Source organism: Chaetodon auriga, chromosome 14, assembly GCF_051107435.1.
Source record: "Chaetodon auriga isolate fChaAug3 chromosome 14, fChaAug3.hap1, whole genome shotgun sequence".
In the NCBI taxonomy this organism is placed as follows: domain Eukaryota; kingdom Metazoa; phylum Chordata; class Actinopteri; order Chaetodontiformes; family Chaetodontidae; genus Chaetodon; species Chaetodon auriga.
The window spans coordinates 1,762,410-1,785,162 of NC_135087.1; the positions used below are offsets into that span (position 1 = coordinate 1,762,410).

Genomic DNA, 22,753 nt, shown 5'->3' on the forward strand with positions numbered 1-22,753 from the left:
TCCAATACACCCATCCTCTAAAGGTTACAGACTGGCTACATCATGATGATTTATATTCTATCTATTCAGCTGTATTTTCTGTAAACTGATATAGCTGTCTCCACACTGCCAAGAAACACAATCTGATACAGATTTTACAGGGCTGGGTATTGTTGTGTCCTGACTATTGAGCAGGCTCAAAAAGTGCCAAAACATAGAAACTTGGTATAAAAACTTATTTACTGGTAACATATTGTCCTAATTTAAATCCGGTGATAGTTATTTCTTATTTAAAACAATGGATGGAGGAGTTTGATATAATTTGTTAAACAATTTAGTGTCAAAATATTGAGATTGCTCTTGGCTTTTATTCATTCATTCTTTGTTGGTCTAAAAGTTGTCAGATTATATCTAGTCTGAACAGGAAAGCTTGTAAAATAACCGCTGTGTGTATGTTATTAATTATCAGATGTAAACTCCACCAAGGTTGCTAAAAAATTCTAAATTCGCTGACACAAAAACAAAACACGGCTGGTATCCAGAATCTGTGGTTTGAGAGTTTGTCGCCGGACGAAGAGTTTCGAGATTTCCGACAGCACCATAATGCATCAGGAAAGGCGCGCGCTCCCCGGACTGCTCCGGAGATCTGTCAGTTGTCAGGTAACGGGACCCTGAACGCGTCCGGACGCTGTCGAACCCGTGTCGAACAAGAACCGACCCGCTCGGTTTGTCCGTTATCGTCTTTTTGCAAACGACATTTCATCTCTTTTCAACTAAAACTACCCGCCGTCATAACTTGTTACAGTCTTAAACGGGTCGGGGTTCACTGCCATGATGTACGGGTCAGCTAGCTAACGTTAGCCGGAGAGCTAGCGTTCATCATCCGCCGTTCGGGGAAAGTAGCGGAGTCCGAGCTCCTTCTTTCAGTCGTGTGAGCGTGAAAAAACGGATTAAACATGGAGAAAAGTAGCCGTTTTGTAGAACTGTTCCACTATCTGCAAGACCCCCTCCTTGTCGCCCGCTTTCAGCACATTTGCGGGGTACGCGGGACGTTTCCGAGAACCGTCTCCGCTGGTTGTACCGCCACCGGCAGCAGCAAGGAAGCGGACCGGACTCACTCGCACAACAACGGGGCTTGTCACCAGCACATCACCGGGAAAAATGAGAGTGAAAACTTTGACGTTATCGGAGCTGGGGAAGGCGATAGAGTACAACCGGCAGCAGTGGGTGTTCGGAAGAGGACCACCGAGTCTAACGTTGTGAAAAAACACGGAGAGGAAAGTGAAAATCCTCCCCAGAACGGGACGGTGGTGTCCGCAGCGACCGCCGGCGGAGAAAAGGTTGGTGCGGGCAGCAACGGTCGAAGGCTCGCGGGGTCCACCTCCGCGGGTCAGGGCGAGCAAGGGGCAACCGAGTCAGAGGAGAGGGAAACGGAGAAGGTCAGTGAAGTCCCGGGTCCGCCGGGGAGCAGCACTCTGAAACCCCTTCGCAAAAACTCTCTCACGGGCGAAGCCGGGCAGGAGTTCCTGATCGAGAACCGGTTCTTGTTTTACCTTTTCACTTTCGGAACCGAACTGGGCAACGAGCTTTTCTACATCACCTTCTTCCCCTTCATCATGTGGAACATGGACGCCTTTGTGAGCAGGAGGCTGATCATGGTGTGGGTCTGGGTCATGTACCTCGGCCAGTGCACCAAGGATGTGATCGGCTGGTCGCGGCCCGCCTCGCCACCTGTGGTCAAGGTGGAGATGTTCTACAACTCGGAGTACAGCATGCCGTCCACACACGCCATGTCCGGCACGGCCATCCCCTTCTCCCTATTCTTCATGACCTACGGCCGGTGGGAGGTACAGTGAATCCATCTTCCTCTCTGTCAGAGTGTTCAAAAAGCTGAGTTTCAGCAGCAGAGGAGAAGCAGAAGTTGGCAGGAGCTACTTCCTCCTGATTTCCAAGAAGGAAACTGAGAAAGTTCCTTTTGTGATATGAGCTGAAACCACAAATCTGCATCCCTGAGAGCTGCACTCACACACCGCTGACCTTTGACCTCCTTGTACAAGGACTGTGCTGCATGAGACACACATGACGACCTAAGACGTTTGTAGAATATTTAGGAATCACATGGCTCCTTACTTTTGATTTGCCTCAAATTAGACTTCATTTAGGGATCATTCTGAGAGAAATCTAACAAAACACTTTCTGCATTTATCGTTAAACTATCCCACAAAATGGTGCATCACAATATTTGGTAGCACTTTGTTTTCACTTTTCATAATTTTCTAATAATTTCCTGGAAAGAAGAGCATAATTTCCTTTATTAGAGACTCCATTCAAACCAAAGTTAACATGAATTCATTCTTTTTCATTTGTCAGAGGAAACTTTATTCTCCATACGCGTTGCATTTTGTATTTTTCTGCAGATAAATTTCACATTTTTGGATGTTCAGTTCACCTCCTGTGCACTGACTGAAAGACGCTTTACAGGCTGACACTCACTTATGCTAGTTATCATTTATTCTGTCAGTCATTTTTTCAGTTAATTAGAAACCAGAAGATACGATGACGTCTTCAGATGTCTTGTTTTGTCTGACCAGCCGTCCAAAACCTGAAGATGTTCAGTTTGCACTGATCTAGAACAGAGACTGACGGGTTTTTGGTCACAGTTCATAGGAAACAGTTCACTGGAAGATACCAACCGAATATTGTCCCTATTGATCCTATAACAGGTACTGAATTCCATGGTTATATCCAGGAATAACTGACCTCTAAAATACATGTTACCCCACATTTAAAAGGGTTACGACCACGATAAGCTCCTCACTGTAAAGCTCAGTGTGTATTTGAGGTCTTTGCATTGACCTTTACGTTGAAGATGCAGTAAATGAAGCGTATCTACAAAGAAGGCGTCAGCCTGCAGCTCAGTGGTAAAGTGTGCTTCCTCCCGATGTGAAGCACCTCGTTAGCACCTTCACGATGCCTTCAGGCTTCTGTGAATCTTGATACTCTCCCATCTATCCCATGATGATCAGCATTGTCCCACTTTAACCAGCCAGCAGGTGCAGGTGAATTAGAGAGCAGCAGGGTGGGCGTTCGATTTCTGAGGCTGGCATCAATATTAATGTTTGAGTAAAGCACATACACAAATGCAGCCTGTAAATCATTTAAATGCTGCAGCTTGTTATTCCACAGCTTTCAGCCTGCGAGGTGACACAAAGATGAATGAATGACTGAATTTCCATTCGTCCCTGCCGCCCACCACACTCTGACTGCGCAGTATATTGACTTAATGCACGTTTAAACAGCATACGTTCAGTGTAATGCCCCCTGAGATACCCAACAATGAATTTAAATCAGTACGTACTCGCAGGCTCACGTGAGTATACACCTGTAAACCTGAGTGTCGTATCTGCCTGCAGGTAGAGGATTTGTTTTCACACTTGGTGGAAGAAGGAAGTTGATTCTGTCCTTTATCTGAAAGAAGTGTGCGAGTACACATTATGGCACCACTTGGCTGCTGCTGCCTTGGTCAAGGACACTATGACATTTGGGTCAAACCTGTGGTCAGCCCCCCCCCCCCCCCCAACTAAAGCAAATGTGCCAACTCTTGTTACAGGATCACTGAGACTTTGCCCTCCGTCTTCATGAACAATTCATGTGCGATTGGCCTCGTAGATTCAGTAACAGAAGCCTGGACGCCCACACAGCTGTATGAGCGCACGTGTTGACTCTTTCCTGAGTGTGAAACAGTGAAATCAAGCTCACCGTGGACACAACAACATGTGAAGACTCCAGCTGAGCGACACCGTGACGCTCAGTACTCAACAGAAGAGAAAACTCACATTTCTGACAGATGTGGCAGCGTTAAGTGGCCGCAGCTTCTCTAATGTAAATATTTGCTGTTTCAGTCTTCTACAATAATTAACTGAGAATCTATGAGTTTTGGACTTTTGGTCAGACAAAACAAGCATTTAAAATATGTCAACTTGGGCGTTTTTTAACAATCCCCTGACATTTTATAAACCTAAAAGCTGTGGAAATAGACAGCAGATGAATCCATCCTCAAAGTATTTTGTCATCCTCAGTTTCAGCTGTACTTTGACCTAACTGCTAACTTGTCATCATGCTAACATGCATGCTAACACCTGTTGGATGCTAACATGGTGACTTTCGGCGTGTAGCATTCAGCAAATCAGCATGTTAACAGCTCAACAAGTAACAAACTTTGACCACATGCTAAACTTTGGTCCCTGAATGTCTCATGAAGTCAGCCTGTGTTCCACCTCCTGTTTTCCTGCATTGTTAAAGTTCATAGAAACTAAGTGAAGTGTCCCAAAGCGTTAGAATAACACGCCTGCAGGAATTTTGTTTTAACAAGCCGTGCTCTGTTGTTCTTTTCTTCACCTCGTATTCACTCAGGAGGAACAACACGCCATTGTGTCCCGTCTGTGAAAGCCAACAGAAAGGCCGTGTAGTCCACTTCCATTATCTTACTGTGCGTCCACACGGGGAGCGACGTGACCAGGAAGTCCATTTGATTCTCATAGAGCTGGGAGACGAGGAAAACTCGAACAATATGTGGATACTTACCGTGCCCCTCAGCCGAGTGAAGCTTTTATGGCTCTTTGTTGTCGAGCTGAAACAATAAGTCGTTTCATTTCAGTCTTTTTTCTGGTTTCAGCCTCAGAAAAATATCAGTATTTACCACTTTTTCCTATATTAATGCTGCAAATTCAGCGTCAGTGTGAGCCAGCGGGGTATCAGATACTAGTTCCAACCTTGTTTGTTCACATTCATAATGGTAAAATGACAGAAGTAAGTGGACAGTGGTACAGCAGCTCCTCTTGATTGTTTGAAGGCTCCCCTGCAACAGTTTGGTGCAGTCGTAGGCCAGTTTTACTCAGGGACACAGCACTGATTAGCACTTCTAAATCAGATGCTGTCTTTGCTGCTGTAGCTGCTCTGCTGTGTTTTGGTATAATTCCCATAATGCCGTGTCATTTTCTCCTAAGGGTTCCTTCATGTTCAACAGTCTTAAAGCCCAGTTTTGAAGAGAAACATGCGTGTGATCCCAGTGTTGTGTTGCCTGAATCACAGCAGATGAAAGCAGAGGTGGGATAGATTTATGACACGGTGCCTCCCTGTCTGTCTGCCAGAGCGGGAGATAAGAGAGCCGGCCTGCTGACCTTCCAGTGTGGGACTCCGTGATAAGAAGGATTTCGCGTCTGTAGCTTTCTCCTGTCTCAACAGATCTTTCTCTGCTCGTCAGCCTGAGTTTGAAGATGCACGACTGGCAGAAAGCTCCAGAAAAGCTCTTAAATTTACCAAACAGCGTGTTCCTCACATACAAATCTCTATTCAAGGACTTAAAATACAAACTGCTGACCTGCATGTGTGGAGCAGCAGATAAGACTGTTTGAACCTGATGCTCTCACGTTTATTTTGGTCAGCGGACGCGTTCGGTTCACAGTGTCACTTTAACTTTACACGTCTTAAACCCAGGGTGCTCATACCTGCAGTGACTCCACTGACAAACTGCACCTGAAGACTGAAGCTGTCTGTCTTCACTGCACCAGTGTTTAACAGTGGAGGCTGACTTGACAAAAGCTTATCGGTCTGGTGTTGTGCAGACTGCGACTCCTCATTCGCAGAGCTGCAGTCTATTTCTGCGGTGCTCTGGTGTTATCAGCTGTGTGGAGAGCCCGAGGACACAGTGTCCAACGCTCGAGCTGTCCTTTGTCTTAAAGCAGCACGCTGGTCTTACTGCTCATAGCAGTTGCACGATCAAAACCCTCCTCGTCACAGGTTGAATGATAAATGAGGGTTTCTGTACTTCTGGATGTTTTGTGTAAACTCCAACTTGCTGGTAGAAAGAAGTGACCGGAAGACATTTGAGTGAAGTGTTGTTTTACCGGTTTATTGAATGTGAGATGATAGCTCTCACTGTGCAGATATAAAGGCTACGCCACGTACGTGACTATGACTTGAATCACAAATGGCAGTGGGAGCTGGATGTCACATTTTGTTGTGTTTTGGGGGCGTCTATTAAGCAATGTCAAGTTTAATTTTTGGGGTCTAGATTACACAATAGTGGAGCCCGGAGCAGTGGATCGTGTAACGAAGCAACCTTACAATCAGTTTATTAACTCAGTAATTTGTGAAAATGTACGAACTGAGAGACAGCTCCTCAGTTTTCTGACCAGAGGAGGATGCCAGGGCCGTCACACAGAAGGCTGGGTGTGTCCCTCACATCCCCTGCTGCTTGCCGTAGCCGCTCTGCGAGGCTTCCTGCTGAATGGCGGCCTCAGATGACTTGTGTGTTTGGATTTGGATGGGCCACAGTCAGATGGTCCTCCTCCAGCTCACACAATAACTAGAGCCAGATGTCCCTCTGTGGAAGACACCAGGGAGTGAAATGAGGGAGGGGACGAGGAGCAGAACAGAAGAGAACAGCTCAAGGAGAAAAAGTAGGAGAGAGAAGGCAAAGGAGAGGGAGGAAGCAGAGAAGACATTAGATAGATGAGAGGAGATTAGAGGAGACTAGAAGGCAAGAGACGGAGAGCGACGTTGGAGAGAGGATTAATGCAGAAAAGTGATGGGAGGGAGGATAAAAGAGGAGAAAATAGAATAAAGGGGGCTGGAGGGGGAGATAAGAGGAGAGGATGAGAGGGCGAAGCAAAGGAAAAGAGTGACGGAGGGTGGAGTGAAAGATGTAAAGAGCTGCTCGACTGGAAAATCAGACCGTGGCTGCATCAGATTGTGTGATGTGAATTGTCCTGAGAGCCAGAGCAGAACTCATGATGGTGGACGGGCTTTGTGTGAGACTTCCTCCCATGAGCGGGACCATTAGGAGCGACCAGCTCAGCTTTTCCTGCGAGCACGAATGGTTTCAACAGAGCAGCAGATGTTTACGCTGTTTTCATTCAGAGCTCCACAAGAAAAGAGCTGCAGTGGATTTTGTGACAAAGAGCGGCTGCAAACCATGAACATATTAAATGAATTCACATTTATGAGCCCACATTCAATTCTGAAGACTGCTGCCTAAAACAGAAAGACATAATGTTTGAGTTGTGGCATAAAATCATAGTAAAAACAGGTTGTACAGTTCAAGTTAGTGACAGTGATGAGTCTGCTTAAAGTCACTCATTTGTCAGACAGTCTTTGTTAAATGTGTTGTTCAGGGTTAAGTGAAAGAATAGCTGCTTGTTCTGCTTCCCTTTCCATCACTGATGACGTGACGCCGCCATGAACGCCGGCCGCTGTGGATCCGATGGAGGGCACTTTATGCCACTATACTTCTGGACTTTTGCTTGAAAGAGATTCACAAAATGCACAGAAGCATGAAGTGTGCAGGACTTCTGGGTGTTGAAGTTCACAGTTTTCAAGCGTTTTCCTTTTGTTGGCATCTGGAGCTGCAGATGTGTGAATGTGCAGTTTGTAGTTTCCAAATTAAACATATCGTAATAGCAGTGTCAAGTAATTAAGTAAAGACTGTGGGTAACATAAGACCCAGCTCACCCTGCGAGCGCTGTGGTTTGGGTGTGTGTGCATGTTTGTATGTACAGAATATGTCATGTGAGGGAGCTCAGAGCAAACCCTGCACTGAGGCTAACAGGCAATAAGCAGTGTACAGCCAACCACAAGCCACAGAAAGAAAACACCAAGCCCATAAAGCCTTGCATGAGGCGGCCGCCGCAGCACCGCCGCGGTCACGGGCGCCGGGCCAGAGCGAGCAGGCAAACACGGCTGTGGTACACGGTGACCATGCTCTGCTTGCACGTGGACGGAGGACACTGTTTGGACAGCATCTCCACAGACGCTTTCCTCAGTCCCCCTTCTGTCCCTCAGACTTGATGCTAGTTTTTCCCAAACGCAGCGTTTCTCTGAGTGTAGCGGCCGCGCCTGACCTACCTTCAAAGCTAATCCACACATAAAGACGACTGTTTCCCAACCAGACCTCCATCTGCACTGACCTCATTTTAAAGAGTACTCAGTCTATAATTGACACTGAAGTGCAGCCTGGTGGTTTGGGAAACACCTGTGGGAGAGTCTCAGAGGAGTTTTCTGACCGTCATGTCTGCTCCAACCAGACTGTCACATAGTTGATGCAGCAGCTTGTGATCAGCTGTTTTGTCCTTGAGGAAGAAGTTTCTAAAATGTAAATGCTTAGTTACTGTGAAGAATGTGAGAAGTAACAGTTGTAGCTCTGATGTGCCAGCTGCTGCTCAGAGTTAGCTCAGAGAGCTGATTTAAAATGGAAAAAAATAAGACTAAGAGTCTACAGCCACGCTAGCTGCTCTGAGCTAAATGCTAACAGCACTCAGTGTGAGCATGTTTGAGCATGCTAACACAGTTCAGCTCAGTGTCGACATGCTGATGTGTAGCAGGTATAAAATTTTCCATGTTCGTCGTCTTAGCTAAGCGTGTTAGCATGCTAACATTTCTAATTAGCACTGATTTGGCTTTTTCAAAATATTAATTTTAGTCTTCATCTCCGCTCGTCGTGCCTCTTGGTGTCTTCTCTCTGTGCTGTAACGGACGTTCCCTCAACATGTGTCAGAGTCACATTAAAAGTGATTAATTTTGGGAATCACCACGAAGATGACAGTTCACGAGAGGAATGTGAACATGTGTAATCCATCCAGATGTCGAGACGTTTCACCGCTAACCACAAGCATCAACCTCACGGTGATGCCAAGGAAAATTCAGAGGATCACTGAATTCATGACATAATCTTCTGGGCACCATGAATATCTTAAATTTGCCAGAAGCTCAAAGTACTGTACATATTCTCTATACCGTTCCCCTGTCAGTCAGTTATGAACTTCATTTCCATTAGAGAACACAGCTTTGTATGCATGGACGCAGCTCTATGAAATAATGGTAAAATTAGGGTCTTGCATGGAAAAACTTGAACAGTGGGATAAAAGATGAATGCACCCAGTTTTGGATAAACGATCGGCCTGTAAAATATGTGAATGACGCACACGGATGTTTATTTACTTTTCCATGAAGCACAAGCTCTGAAATCAGCCTTTGAATCAATGCAGATACATTTCAGCTGTGGTTAGTTTGGCAGATAAGCAGCCGTTCTTTGGGCTGAAGGTTATCTCTGCGTTCCTTAAATATGTTTGTGAAATACAAAGAGGCTGGAGGTCAAGCAGCTTTTTACCCTTATCGCCTGAGCAAACATGTGGCAGTACACAGTACAGGTTGATAGACTGACTCCAAGGACAGCAGGGTTCAGGTGTGTCTTCAGTGACGCCTGCTGAAGCCTCAGTGCTACGTCAGCTCCTCGAAAAGCTCTTATCGTGTCCTATGAGCCTGTGATAAAACCAGACATTTTCAGTTATCAGAGGAGTATATTCTGCTCATCTAAAGATCTGTTTAACACAGTGATTATGAATGTTACTTTTTTAACAAACGCTTCTGAATATTTATCAGACAGCTCATCCTGCATTGTTGATTGCATTTCGCCTCTAGTTGCACCTTAAACGTGTTTGTAAGATGGTGACATGAGCCACCTCCTGAACAGATGTGATGAAGTGATGAAGCAGCATCTCATCTCTGCTGCGTCACTCCTCCCTGAAGGCCGGAGGCGTGGGGGTGGAGGTGATGGTGTGGGATCTGCCCTGTGATTCTGGTCTGCCAGAGGAAATCTGAGCCACAACGAAGGGAACAAAAGGCTTTGAGCAAGTGTGCAGACCTCAGCAGCTTTCCTCTGCCACCTCTTTCTCCCGCCTCAGCTGTCACTCATTTTCTTTTTTCTCTTTTTTTCAGTCCTCACCTGCTGCTCACAGCCACCGTTTTTAGAGCTCCAACAATCAATCAGTCAAAAGACAGAAAATTGGGATTATTAGACAGTGATCATAAAGTGAATATTTTTGGGTTTTGGTTCGAGGTACTTGACGTCATTTTCTGGCATTTTAGAGACGCATCGTATCTCATGTTTAACACCAGTCAGCTCGGTCCAGAGGAGGTGACATTAGTCTTACTTAAACCTGAAATCTGCCACAGTCTGACCTGCTTCACGCCAAAGACAAGCATGACATGCACAGAGCGGCTGCACCTTCACAGGCCCATGACTGAGTGAAGTGCGTCGATTTCCCATCATGACCTTTCACTCCAAATACTCAAACACTCTCTCTGACCTCTATGATGCGCCTCCAGTGACACACCTGCATACCTGTCGATAATAATGTAGAATTCTTCACGCTTTGTGACTCTTTAATCCTGCAGGTGCTTCAGAGAGATGATGAGGACGTGAGATTAGAACAGCCAGAGCTCGATCCATCGATTAGAAGACCGACTGAGATCAACCGTTTTGATCATCAGTGAATTGTCGACGGCATCAAAAGTTTTCGGCTTTTCTTTGTGTTGTTTGACGGTAAACTGAGCAGGTTTCACTTTGGATGGTTGGAACTGACAAACGTCTCCGTCAGACATTTTGCTGATAAAACGATGAATCATGAGAGCAGTGAGCAGATGGACCTCTGATGGCTGCAGCCTCAGGGTTGATCAGAGGCTTTGGGTGGCTGAAGGCCTGTAAACTGCACTGGTGTGTGAATCGTGTTTGGTTTTGGTTCCTTTTGATTTCCTTGTTCTTTATGCCGACGTGCAGACAAGCTGTCTCTGGATCTGATTTTAAGCCGTCTGTGTTCACGTGACCCGGATCAGACCTGAGGAACTGCCTCACAGTGCAGCTTTTCACAGTTTGTGCTGATTAGGAAACATATAATCTGAGTCACATGAGGGAACAGAACCTGTCTTTGGACACTTGGAGCTGCAACGTGAACGCAGCCTTTCTTTCCTCCCTCCTCTCTTTGCTACAGGCCGAGTGCATCTGATAAGGAAACAGCAGAATTGCTGAAATATTTATGAGTCCTGTGAGTCCAGATCACATTAGCAGATAATCATATGAAGGACAACACGCAGCCTTTTATTTAGGCTTGTTACAAACTGTACGTTGAACACAAGAACAATAAACATGCAGAGATTTGATGTCTTCACTTTGAGGCCGAGGCTCTTTATCAAATATACATGAGCCGTGGTTTGCATAACATGAAGCAGTCACAGATCAAAGGCAAAGTTCAGCTGCAGACTTACAAACAGAGTCGACTATATGCATTTAAATGAATGTAGGGTCTATATTTTTTCATGCGCGTGCTCTCTGGAGTCTTCTGGTACATGAAGTGTTCCTCACCAAACCTCACTGCGTGTCTGTGAGATCTAACAATGTGTTAATGCATTTCCTTCCTCGTAAAACATCTGCAGAGCTGTTTCTATCCTCCGCTCTGTGGCTGGAGGCGTTACGATTTCAGGCCGGCCGTCCTTCTGTCCTGTTCTCATGAACGTAAGCTCTCAGGAATGCCTTCAGGGAATTACTTCAAATTTGGCACAAATGTCCACTTGGACTCAAAGATGAGCAGATTTTATTTTGCTGGTAAAAAAAATTAAATCTCACTGTGACGTCATGAAGTTGCAGAAACTCTTTTCTGTCCATTATTCAGCATCACTCTGACTCTAATCTTGGGCGTCCACCTTCAGCCTCTGCTGACTGTCCACGTCCTCTGTGCTGACGGGGTGAACGTGTGTGTGAAGCTGTGAAGTGTCCACGTTTTGATGAAGTTGTGTTGAAAGTTGTCTGTTTTCACCTCCACAGTACCCGTTCTCCCTGGGCTTCAGCTTGGCTCTCAGCTGGTGTCTGGTAGTCTGTGTTAGCCGGATCTACATGGGAATGCACTCAGTCTTGGTAAGAACACAAACACAAACACACACACACACACACACACACACACACACACACACAGATGGTGCCAGCCTTGCCACCTGCAGTGCCACTTTGGTCTCATTCAGTCCATTTGAACTTGATATCTGACACGAGGGAAACAGGATCTGAGCAGCAGTCACCTCAGCTGCAGGACCGGCGTCAGGTTCAGGTGTCAGAGGCACAATCACCTGAGCAGCTGCTGAAGTACAACACAAAGAGCAATAACACATATTTAAAACTCAAGTCAAAATGTCCAGAAACAGAAATTGGTAACGTTCTGCTTAGTTTGACAGTAACACAAGAGGAGAAACTACTTGTTTTGTGCTTTTTTCAGCTGATTTCTTTTAGATGCAGTAACTTAAATCAGAGTGGCTCAAACAGTGTCTGATTGTCGCCTAAAAATATGTAAAGATCTCCTTCAGAGTATCTAAACACTGTTCAATTCAAAAATGAAACTGCAGACAGGATGTGTCCTGTTTCTGTGTCTCTGCAGGTTTCAGGTGTCTGATTTGCATGTTGGCTTCAGAGCAGTTGTGACGTCACATTATCACTTTTTTACATCCACGATGAGCTCAGACCAAACTGTGAAAACTCTGCACATGCTTTATTCTGCACAGTGAAGCTCAAACGTCCCAGTGAGTCGAGGTGCGCTCTAAAACGTCTTAAACTGTTGGTGGACGTATTCGTGTGAGAAACAGGAAACCTTCACACCCATTGATTTTAAGCCGCAGGAGGAATCTGAACTCGAGCCTCCAAACAATGGTTTTCCTGCTTCAGAAATGCAGAGAAAACAACCCGAGCTCACCGACGCTGGTTTACACCCAGCAGGGGTCGTTATGATTGGAGGAACGTGTCTCAGATGATGAACCTCTGCGCGCCGCTGTGTTTCTGTGCGCTGTCAGCTGTTCCCTGATATTGAATTGAATCCCCTCAGAGTTCTGTTATCTGGAGTGCTTTTTCATTCTGTCCTCTCTCTCTCGAGCCCCTCCAGCTTCTACCTGCGTTACCTGTACCGCACAGCTAATCTGGAATGTCTTCAACATGCTCGGACTCGACTCTGCTCGGAGCAGAGGTGGTTAATACAGTAATCAGCAGCATCTCACCGGTCTTACTGCAGAACCATTGAGGCCTACTCCTGCCTGCAAAAACTTGCTCCTGCACCTTTTTGTCTTCAGCTCTCACGTCAGCAGATTGTTTTGCCGACAGCAGGGCTTTGGCCAGATGAGATCACTGCGGCGCATGCAGGTACAGTCATGAAAAGCTGAATCTAACACCACCGGGTGGGCGTGTTTGCAGCATTACAGTAAGTCTGAGGTACAGCCCACTCAGGCTCTGACGAGGTAACTAATAACAGCAGAGTGCGCTCACTTCAGTGGATGTTAAAGAGCCTAAACCTCTGAGTTAGGCCTGCGTTGAGCTGCAGTGCAGTCATCGAGCATCCGTCTGTCTGCTGGAGAAACTCTGTTCAGCTTCGTGGTTTTTAGGAGAGGTCGCATTTGTGTCTCCATGGGAATCAAACCCCTGATCCTGACAGCCGATCCTGCTCAGACCCCCAGGTGGGGGTCCTGGTCCTGAGTTAAAGACCCTGACTTCAGGCAGATTATTTTCTCTTCTAAATTATCTTTGGGACCTAAATCTTCTGGCGAATGATTCACAGAGTTGCTGCAGTCGTGTGTTGGCCTTCTGTCCACACGCCGGTCACGTTAACCCTCGTTTGGGGTAATTTCACTCACTGGTTAATGATGTCATGGTGCGCTGTTGGGACTGGGCTGTCTGTTGCGGGACAGGCAGACATTACAGTCCGCTGGCCGTCCTCCCAGACAAACTTTAGAAGGTATTTCCACATCAGATGCTTTCTTGAAGGGCTTTCTGTGGCTGCCTGCAGGCGGTGTCGCGGCTAAGACCTCCACCTCAGGAACCACATCTGCCGGCTCCCACCGCTTCATGTCTCACCAGGACTCTCTGCTCCATCTGTGACCATGTTTTCTCCTCACATGAACAAGGCCTGACCTAGAAAAATGTTTAAGATGATGCGTTCATTCAGTAGCTAATTAGATTACAATTCACAGGGAGTAAATGACAGGAAGCAGGCCTGAGTCATGCTGCTGAACTGAGCAACAGCCTGAGACACGCCTGATTTATCCTGGCATCAAGTGAATCCCGGCAGCAACAATACCACAACTGTCAGACATCCGAAATCCCCACTTCATTTAATGAGTGATAATAACGCCTGAGAGGGACTTCATTACTGTAATTATGGTTTTGACAGTGAGACAGCAGTTAGATTCTGCTCAGTTCAATAAATAACATTCCTGAGAGTAAACCTTTACACAGCAGGTGTTTGCACGTCACTGAAATGCTGCCGTCTTGGTCCCTATGTGTGCATGTTACAGCTAATGGCTTTGGTTAACCAGGGCGGTGTTAGCTGCTAGCGTTAGCATTACTCACCTCGATGGGACTAACTTAACTGTTAGCGCACACACCGCCTTTTTAAATTAATAGTTAGGTTGGTGGTGCTTTTTTCTTGATACCGCTGCGTGTTTTATACACTGCAAATGCATCGAGTAAAGATGTCAGGCAGCAGTGAACGTGCTACGATGGGGGGCCACATATATGGAGCCCCAGGCCTCCAGTCTCTCCAGAGCCACAGAAGACATGAAACAACTGTGTCCCAGCTGTCCTTAGTGGCAGACTGACTTTTCCATTTAGGAACTTTGAATTGCACCTTTAGTTTAACGCATTTTCCAATGGACAGGCGAGTAGAGAAGATGCTACACGTGGTTGCTGTGGGTTTATTCCTGGGACCAGAGTTCAGTCTGTAGAGATGTTTTGTGGACATCGTCCATCAGAGGATGCAGCGCTGTCCAACCGCTAAAAATACCATCCAGCGCATTGTTTGTTTGTGTTCAGCTAGGAAGCGTTTAACGACCTGTTTCCTTCCTACAGAGTACTTTTACTATTTCTTCCTGTTACAGTTTGTACTCCACATGTCCCTCTCCTCTTCCTCTTCCTCTTCCTCCTCCTCCTCCTCCTCCTCCTCACCCGCTGGTGGTACTGTCAGGCAGCCTGGACAAAATCACCCGTCTGTTACTCGGAAACTCCCGCTGCTCCTCCTCATGGTCACTTCTCCTCGCACTCAGTCTCACGCAGATAAATAACGTCTGTAACGTCTCTGCTGGGATGATGGAGCCTTTAGTTTCTCTGTTCAGAAGCTTTTAGCAGCATCACTGCATGTGTTCACCAGGCATGCCGCACTGTGTGTTGTTATGTTCAGAGTAATGAGCTGCTCAGGAACATCATCACCGTTGTCTGTATGTCACAGGTTAGTATGTCGAATTAGCTGTTAGCAGTTCCTGTTTGCAGTGTTTCCATGGACGTACAGATGATCAGTGTTGGGTAAGCTACACGGAAAGTGTCGTGAGCTAAGTACCAGTTAGTCCACCTTAAATGAATCTTCACTGCGCCAAAGCTAACCCCAGAGAAATGTAGCAAGCTAAGCTACAGCAGCAGTTTATGACGTCGAAGCCACAGTCATCTCAGAAACACGACATGTGGGTCGAGACCTGAGAGCTGGAGCTGCATCGGTCTGTAGGTCAGCGCGCTCAGAGCTCATTTCCACCCGAGAACAGTCCGATCTGATCTGAGGTCTGGAGGTTCACGGTCAGGCCATGTGGGGACTGTTGTGTTTCAGGGCGGGGAGCTCCAACGCACGCTGAGCCATTAGCGCTGTGCCCTGCCAGGCCCGCCGGGCACTTAATGCGCTCTGGAAATCATCACGCCCAATCAAACGACTTCCTGCTCCTTTGTTCTACAGGAAAAGCTCAGAGACAAAAAGCTGCTCTGCTTCTGTTGATGTTGTTGACATCTGTTGACCTCACTGAGCACTTTCAGTCACTTTTTTCTGTTTTTCCTTTGTTTAAAGCCTTAATTTATGTTGGTTTAATGATAAGTAGATTTGAACCTCTTCTGTTTGTTTAGTGAGCGCTGCATCAGCGTGACACTGGATCAGAGGTGTGTGTGCTAAATGTGTTAGCTCTTATCTAGTTAGCTACACACCGTGCCTGATGGCAAAACACACCAGAAGTGTGCAGAATCATGAAACCCTGAGGGTTTCATGAGGGTTTCAGGGAAGGCCAAGATTTTCATGCACTTCGACACATTTTGAAGTGAAACGGATGCATCTTCTTGACAAAACAAGCAATCTAAAGACATTTTTCCCATTTTCTGAGATTTTACAGGCCCGACCATGAATCAAGGAAGCGATTAAATAGTTGACACATCAAAATTAGCTGCAGTCATAATAAAAGAGAACTTCCTTTTCACCAAAAATACACTGAATACCTTAAATACATTCATTCAGAGTCTTCAGTGCATGTTTGAGTCTGGACAGACGTGGATGTAAGTGCAGCCTGCCTGGTTGGTGGAGGCAAACAGAGCCAGACGGTAATTCCAGTCACATCGGGCGGCTCGTTGTGTCAGCGGAGGAGAAAATTACAGACAGCTGAAATCGTTCACTGTGTGTCATTAAGAGAGAGAGAGGGCTGATAAAGGTTTGCAGCAGTAAGGTGACCCTCTGAGAGGCTTCCTGTCCGTTATCCAGCTGCTGAGCCAGCTTCAAATGGGCGAACAGTGAAATGTGTTCAGGTACGTTGGTCAGACACGAGTCCTCTGCCAGCAAACCTGCAGTTCAGCACGCTGAACAAGTGACTGTGAGATCAGGGCTGATACGCACCACAACATGTGTTTAAGCAGCCAAACAGACACTTAGACTGTAACAGGACCTCTGTTTCCTCCCAGTGAGGCCGGCCCAGTGGGTTAACCTGCCACACCTGGAGTGCTCCAGCGTTTGACTGGTTGATTTTACCGACACCCTCGTCGGTCTCTGCTTCAGGGAGCGTGGACACTGACTACAGCACTGTCAGACTGAAGCAAAGCAAATACTGCACGCACCCAAATCAGCCTGAAGAGGGGCCGTTGATCATTAATTATACTCTCCACCCACTGTGCGCACACACACACACACACACACACACACACACACACACACACACACACAATGAAACCCTGCAGAGTGTTTGCAGCACACATACACACTTTGAAAAAATGTACGTAAACATATAAAATGTACAAATAATGAGATGACATGATGTAACGTTCTGATAGGAGGGATGAAAATAGACTTTCACCGTTGATAATTGTTGGACATGTGTCTGTAAACGCAACACTGAAGCACTGAATCGATTTCAGGATGTCTTAAAGTCATGAAGATGCTGAACAGACGTGCAGCGCCACAGTTGTGTTGTGTGGATCAGTTTGAATGGTTCACCAGCTTCATGTCCAGAGGTCACTGCCACACTGAGCTCGCTCATTTCCTGTTTCCTGTTTTCCACAACTTCCTTTATCCATCAGCAGAAAATGCACCAATAAATACGTCCAGAACAAAAGTTATCTGATAAAGAGCGTGTTGTGCCACTTTGGTATGTATAAGCAGTGATGCTGTGTTGCCTTCACTGTCCTCTGTGAAGTTATGGGATGGGTGGTGCGGTGGTAGAGTGAACGCAGTTGTCCTCGGGGAGACGCTGAGATCAGGCGTACTGGATTAAGCAGGATATGACCTCGGCTTTGTGAGAGGACAGTTGACTTGAGTGCACTGTCCTCCTCAGAAGGTCGCTGGTTTTTGAGTTTTCAGCCCCTGAACCTGACGCTGAACTCTGGGTCTCAGTGACGTCGGATGAAAACACTAACGTAACCTTCTGTTCCTCCGTTTGTGTTTTTTCCTCCAGGATGTCATCGCCGGCGTCCTGTACAGCGTCCTGATCCTGCTCTTCTTCCTGCCGGCGCTGGACCTGATCGACGGCTTCAACCTGACCTGCCGCTACGCGCCGCTCATCATCATCTGCTTCCACCTGGGCCTGGGCCTCTTCTCCTTCAACCTGGACACCTGGAGCACCTCGCGGGGCGACACCGCTCAGATCCTGGGCACGGGTGCCGGCGTGGCCCTGGCCTCCCACGTCAACCACCTCCTGGGTCTGATGCCCGACCCGACGCCGGAGCAGCTCCCCTTCGCCGTGCCCGCTCTCAGCGCCGGCCTGGTGAGTGTGGCTGCGCTGCGGTTCCTCCTGGGCGTGGTGGTGCTGGTAGCCACGCGGGCGCTGATGAAGGCCATCACCATCCCGCTGGTGTGCCGGGTGTTCGGCGTGCCCAGCGCCGATGTGAGGAAGGCCAGGCAGCACATGGAGGTGGAGCTGCCCTACCGCTACGTGGTTTACGGGATGGTGGGCTTCAACGTGCTCTTCCTGGTCCCGCTGCTCTTCAGATACCTGCAGCTCTCCTGATTGGATGTTAGTTCACTGCCTGGCCAACAGTGACCTCTAAGTGTTCCCCTGATGCTGGTACCAGATCACATGTCCCATCCAGGACCTCTTTCCTGTGTTCATTGGGTTTGGATTAAGGTGAATTAAAGCCTGAACTCTGATCTGGATGCTGACTCGTCATCGGTTTTTCAGTTTCTCCCATCGTTGGCTCGGGTGGGCTTCAGGGAGGATTCCTCCTCGCTGTAATGAGTTCTGCCTGTGGCGAGTGAAATCTCTCACTTCTGTTTGTTAAATGTCTTTTAAATCAGACCCAGCGGCTCCTCCTGATCTGTGGACACACGAGCCAAACATCCACTCCCCCTCCACCAGCTTCATCCATGTCAGAGCAGAAAGCTCTTCAGCAGTGGCCTCTCGCAGACTGACTGCTGCTGAGAAACTCCCCGCGTGTCTTTATTAATGCTGTCATTATTATTAAGAGTTCAGACAAAGAACCACAGCTGAAGCTCAACCACTCTCAGTGAATTCAGCCCAAACCCAAACTGTTCACCTGCAGTGATGTGAAGCAGAAGCAAATGGTGATCAATCAACAATCACATCCATTTTTTGCTCTTTAAACTTTGTGGTTCTTTGTCAGGAAGCGTCTTAATATTAATATTTGATCCTCCTCTCGTCTGACTTCTCAGAGCAATAAGATCCTTCTGATTTTCTACTTCCTGGTTCTTCTTCCAGAGTTTATGCTAACGGTGGACGCTTCCTCTTTGACCTTTGACCCCTGTGGAGTGAACTCTCGGTGCTCGGTCTTGCTCCTCTCGCTCTGCCTGCTCTGTTTACTGTTCCTGTCCGCTCTGCTCTGATTGATTGCCTTTCCTGTGGAGGAGCAACGGCGGCACAAACTGAGCTATAGAGGAAGGACGGAGGCGGCGTTTTGTTCAGGAAACGCACACAAACGTGTTTTAATGGTTCTTCAGGCTGACAGGAATTTTCCCGCTTGGCTCAGCGTTTTTTTACACTGTAAACTGACTTCCTGTCAGAGATGCTCTCGATGGCACGCAACCACTTCCTGTGCAGAGGACAGTTTAGTCGCTGGCGTGAGGAGGGAGAAGAAGATAACGGCGCTCTCAGGGGGGAAGACGCGTGGAGCGCCGACGGTCGAGGGGCCGGTCAGGATGGCGGGGGGAGGACACGCTCAGGGAAAGACGCAGTGATGGAGCTTTGTCACGGGAGGTGAAGCAGGCTCCAGATTTAAAGACGAGGTGGAAATATCTAGATAAAAAAGTTGTTACGAAGAAAAGGTCAAAATAAAAAGTTTTAATAGGTGAAAGCAGCTTTTCAGACCATGAAATCAGACTCTCAGAACATTCCTCGTATCACACCGTTCCGCCTTAAAACCACTTTTTCCTCATTAAGTTCAGACTTTATTCTGGAAATCTTTTTTTTTTTTGCCCCTAAAAGTTATTTTATTGTGATGAAACAAGTCATAAAAATCAGAGCAGATTCATACAGCGTTGATAAAGACTGCTGCCGCCGCCGCCATCTTAACGTGGACGTTAGCTTTAGTTTGAGGACTCAGCTGCGTCCACGATGACCTTCCTGACATCTACTGATGTGTGCATTAGAAATAGCCACGTTACGCTCGCAGGAAATGATGACTGGCCTCACGCTGCAGCACAGTCAGCCGCCGTGGTCCTTCAGAGAGGCACAGGTACCTGAAAACATGCGAGGAGAGGCGTGTCTGCGTCCAGCAGGTGGGACAGCAGGGCTGGACTTCACACGTCTTAGAAACAGAATCTGTCGTGAGATCATTGAACCGAGTCAGTCTGAGCTGGACAGACGGACAGAGTCCTCAGCGTCCTTGTGGACTTTGACTCCAGCTTCCTGTCCTCCTGTCGTCCTCACACTGCCGCTGAATAAACCCGTCAGACTGCTGAATGGCTGCCTGGAGGCTTGGACCGGCGGGGGGAGGAGTTTTCTCCTGATCCAGGTCCTGACTGGTTCACTTCCACATCCTCTGCATGTGGTTTTCTGACAAGTTGGACTCAGACAGGACTTCCTGTTTGGGCTCAGGGACCATGTGACGGCGCTCATTGTGTGGTGTGTCACAGACGCAGTCGCTGATCAGTGATCAGTTTAGTAAACGGTCAGAACAGTGTTTTGTTATTTTATTCACTGAAAAAAGAAAATTGAGCCTCAAACTTAGAACTGTGGAACAGTTTGACAGGAAAACGTCAACACAGCGTCCACTTCCTCTGCAAAGTGAAGACGAGCGTGAGACGCGGCTGAAAGCGTGACTGACTGATTGTGTTTGAGGCCGACGTTGATCTGAGATCAGCTGCTCGTCACATGAGCATCCTCAGCAGAGGCACCACAGGGTCCACAGCTCAGAGCCTTTACAGGAAGTCAGTACGATACGATGGAAAGCTGCGGACCGAGCGGGCGTTTGGCTCTGTGAAAACTCTGGAAAAAGCTCGTAAGTGAGCTTTGTGTTGACGTTTTAGTTTCTTCTTTTTTGTCTGAAATGTTTTTGGAACAAAGAAAAAAAAGGAAAATGTTTTGAATTTCAGCGATTAGACGCTGGTTCACCAGGTGTTGGACAGGTGGGACCAAAGCTCACTGAGCAGCTCTGACGTCGCACCTTCAGACTCCGACTCGAACGAAGTCTCCTGGAGGAGACGATGGCTGAACGTCTGGACCGACGCCTGATGTTCACTCACACATTCCTCCTGCTGTTCGTGCACCGCGGCAGCTGTGGGTGAAGTGCCTTGCTCGAGGGCAGCTGGCGGGCTGCCGGTGACCTTTCACCTCTGAATGACTGACTCGCTTCGTGCTGATGTAAACGGTACTGTCCTAATATAAATGCACTGTTCCCAGAATGCACTGCTTCCCTGAGCCGGGCAGAGCAGGTGAGGCTGGTCCTGAATGTTCACCTGAGGAAATGGAGTTTGTTTCAGCAGGTGACGTTTGATTTCATTTGACCACCTGTGTGTACTTTTACCTTTGATCCTTTTCCTGATAGAAATTCACAAGTAACAGATGAATGCAGGACTTTTACCTGTGATGGAGTATTTGTACGCAAACAAGTATTCTTACTTTTTAAGTTAAAGATCCAGATACTTCCTCCTCGCTCACCTGACCATTCATAAACAGCAGTTACCTGTAAACTGAAACCTGCTCACATTTATCAGAAGGAAACCAGATGGAGCAGCTTCACCTGAGCGTTTGTCGGGCTGTGATTGGTCCGTTTCAGTGTCTGCTGCCCGGCTCCTTTCACTTCCTGTGGCCTCGCCTCGTGCACGAGCATCTTTCTGTTTGTTGTCTTGTTTTTGTTTGTTTGTTTTTTTGTCTCAATGTGTTTTCCTCCCTGTACCAGTCAAACAGGAAGTCGATCTGTGGAAATGAGATGAGAGACGAGATTAAAGCGAACTTCCTGACGCTGATGATAAAAACTGTGAGGCTGCACAAGACCTCCACCCACCACCACCCGTATGTTCAAGCTCACCAGCCTGTTAACCTGTGCGTGCGTGCGTGCGTGCGTGCGTGCGCGTGTGTGTGTGTTTGTGTTGGACTTCCTCTGTGGTGTCTGAAGCAGAGTCGTTCAGGGTGTTTCACAGGATCTCAGACGGATCTGATGTGTTTGTCCAGTTCACTTTGTGGAAATTTGCTCAAAATAGAATTTAATCCAACAAACCAGATTAAGTTAATCTGACAAAGGACTCAATAATTCAGAAAGAAAAAAGGCAACGTTGTAAACTTTGACAGAAACATTGTGACTAATACTGATTCTCACAGTGGCCCCAAATTCCCACATTTCATTTGTTTTTGCTCCCAAAATCTCAGATTATGTGGAGGCACAACGTTTTTGGTAAATTTAACTTGTAATAATTTTAAATACATTTTGTTATTTGTTCTAAAATGTTGTTGTCAAGAAGAATCTTCACATTTTTTAAACAGTTCTAAATTGTATCTCATCCAAAATCCAAAATGTTTGTACTTTTGGTAAAATCACCACATTTGTTCAAAACCAGGACGTTATTGGCCCTAATCCAATTTGATTTGATTTGATTTGATTTGATTTGATTTGATTTGATTTTTATTTTGTTTCTGTGATTTGGTAAAACTTGTTTTGTTTTGTTACAATAAGAAATTTAGTTCTTTGTTCTGATCCAGTGATTCTAGTTCAGAACTGGAAAAGTCCCACATTATTTTCATCTCCAAATTTAGTTTAATCCCAAATATTATCTGTTATAGTCCCATTTTTTTAAATTTGGTGTTTTTATCCTTAATTTGTCAGAATAAACCCAAACCTTTTAAGCACAAACGTCTCCTGAGCTCCTCGGGGCCCCTGGAGGCCGAGGGCCGACATGAACACCTGCTCGTTTCCTCTGATGCGTCTTCTTCCTTTTTGAAGTTGTGCATCTCTTTCCTGTAAAAGGTTTCTTGGTGTATCTGCAGCTCAGGTCGCTGGTTCTGCTCCGCGCTTCCCTTCAGTGCCTTTATCGTTGAGGAAGATGAAGATTTGATCAGTTGTGATTTTTCTGTCGTGTTGCCTTTTGCACTTTGTAGCTGCGGCAGTGTTTCCCTGCAGACGGGAAAAGGGAAAAATGTCCCGTTTGATCAGGTTTTAACTGTCGTTTCCTGCACTGCTGCTTGTTGTTCACGGCCTTCAGTGTGTGTCCGTGTTCACTCGGTTCAAAGTGTT

General features: G+C 46.8%; 1 protein-coding gene across 1 annotated transcript; it reads left to right on the forward strand.

Annotated features, from left to right (window-relative positions):
- Positions 1-588: 588 nt before the first annotated feature.
- Positions 589-22,524, forward strand: sgpp1b (sphingosine-1-phosphate phosphatase 1b). The gene is made up of 3 exons (XM_076749355.1): positions 589-1,826; positions 11,636-11,725; positions 17,527-22,524. The coding sequence occupies exons 1-3, from the start codon at positions 936-938 to the stop codon at positions 18,076-18,078; spliced, it is 1,533 nt and encodes a 510-aa protein (XP_076605470.1). The 5' UTR covers positions 589-935; the 3' UTR covers positions 18,079-22,524.
- Positions 22,525-22,753: the final 229 nt, after the last annotated feature.